This window comes from Cryptotermes secundus, unplaced genomic scaffold, assembly GCF_002891405.2.
Source record: "Cryptotermes secundus unplaced genomic scaffold, Csec_1.0 scaffold91, whole genome shotgun sequence".
NCBI lineage: Eukaryota > Metazoa > Arthropoda > Insecta > Blattodea > Kalotermitidae > Cryptotermes > Cryptotermes secundus.
In genome coordinates, this window is record NW_019733318.1 from 88,537 (window position 1) to 90,356 (window position 1,820).

General features: G+C 33.4%; 1 protein-coding gene across 2 annotated transcripts in view; it reads left to right on the plus strand.

The window, feature by feature from the left end:
• Positions 1-226: 226 nt before the first annotated feature.
• LOC111867889 (dual specificity mitogen-activated protein kinase kinase 7) overlaps positions 227-1,820 on the plus strand; it is a 55,917-nt gene continuing 54,323 nt past the window's right edge. For both annotated transcript variants that reach the window (XM_023858094.2, XM_023858095.2), the window contains exon 1: positions 227-426. In XM_023858094.2, coding sequence (XP_023713862.1) covers positions 276-426 — 151 coding nt within the window. In that variant the 5' untranslated portion in view covers positions 227-275. The remainder of the gene's footprint in view (positions 427-1,820) is intronic.

A 1,820-nucleotide genomic window follows, 5' to 3' on the forward strand; every position in this document is an offset into this window, starting at 1 on the left:
GCTATTGGCTTTTCAAGAAGCACTGCACCACGGAATAAATTATCTGTGGTAGGAATTATGAATAGGAGAATGATGGACACCAGCAGATTGAGTAAATTTCATTCTGAATTATTTTTTGTAGTGTTAAATATTGTATATAATGCGGACGTGTTCGCGAACCCTGACTCCATGATTTTCTGTTGTTTTTATGAAATACTTGTAATGGCACCGATGGAGGGCAGCACTGTTATAGATCGGTAGTGTCGCTGTAGGCTGTTGGTACTGGTTAATACAAAATGTCCAGTACTTCACTTGAAAGTAAAATATTAGATCTTGAAGCCCGACTGAGAGCAGAAAATGAAATGAGGGATAGGGACAAAATGCCAAAGGACTTGAGCCATGTCATGGGAAGTCCTGCGCATGGAACTGGTCGTAGACCCAGGCAGTGTAAGTTATATTCTGATCATAGCGATAACATTGAGTTTATTGCATTGTTTCATTTGTGGAAACTTAACTTCACAATAATGAAAATTCTGATTAAGTGGTGTATGTATGTTATATATCGTACCGTTTGAAAATTAAAAATACAGTGAAATTTAATCATTTGTAGGTAACGTTTAACTTGCACATTAAATAAGAGGGATCTTGTAGGTTAGATGTTTCTGTTTGTTATTGACGGGTCGTGTAGCTGGTAACAGTTCTCTGATTTGGGATCTGCTCATGGTGCTAAAATGTTTATATGATGGTACGTATATTTTAAAGGGAATGTGTTTGAAAATTCTATGATTTGTTTTGTTAATGCCAGCTTTTAAGTGAAAATTTATGTTGTGGTTCCAATGTAATAAGAGGCGAATTGATGAGGGTGGTTTTGCCTAGTACAGTTATAAAAAAATGTTTGGTGTCGATATTGCCAATTTTAATTAACTTTATATAGTAGAAGTTATAGATTTAAATAATTTAAATGCATATTTTTATTTAACAAAAATATAAGTAATTCATGGTATTGGTTAATTTCACATGCGACATGACTTAAAACAATTCTTTTATATCCTCATATTATGAAGTTCGGGTAACAAAAGTTGATGTATGAAACTGTAGGCTTGTTTAGCAGCTGTCATGTGAATAAATCAGATACAAAGTTGAATTTCTCCTGGTAGTCATCTTATATGAAATTTATTTTCACATGGATAGCCTCATTGGTAATGCAGCATGAATAGCTGTTGCTCTACTCTGAGGAGTTTTTTTATATATTTTTTACAATTTTTATAATATAACCTTAGAGTTTGCTCCTATCAACAGTTCCTCAAGGTTAGTCTTTTGGTTTTGATTTTACAAATGAACTTGGCAGTGAATTCTAAAGTTACAAGGCTTTACCTGCTGTGTGTAAGTACTGAAGGTTCTTTAAAATTCACACAACTGTTTAATTAAGTACCAGTGATTCTTAAAAATCATTGGCAAAAAGTGAACACCAATGATTCAAGTTCTGGGTAATGTATTCCAGTACAAATTCAACATTCTAACCAAGAAATATATATATAAGGAAACCTGTTTTAACAGGAAGTACAGAACAAAGCAACATATAACTAACTGCATGACACTGAATGCTTCTGGATGACAGCTCCCAGTCTTGCATCTGCTCAAGAACTTCCCCCACCCTTCACAGAAGAACCTCAGTGTTCATTGAATTGAATTGAATTGAATTTATTTACATTCTATAAATCCTAAGCAGGTTAGTACCTTTGGATACAGAACAAGTCAAAAGGTTACATACATAAGTACAGGCAATTTTAGCTTAAAAATTAATATAACTTAATTTTACATCATTCCCTATTTACATTGAA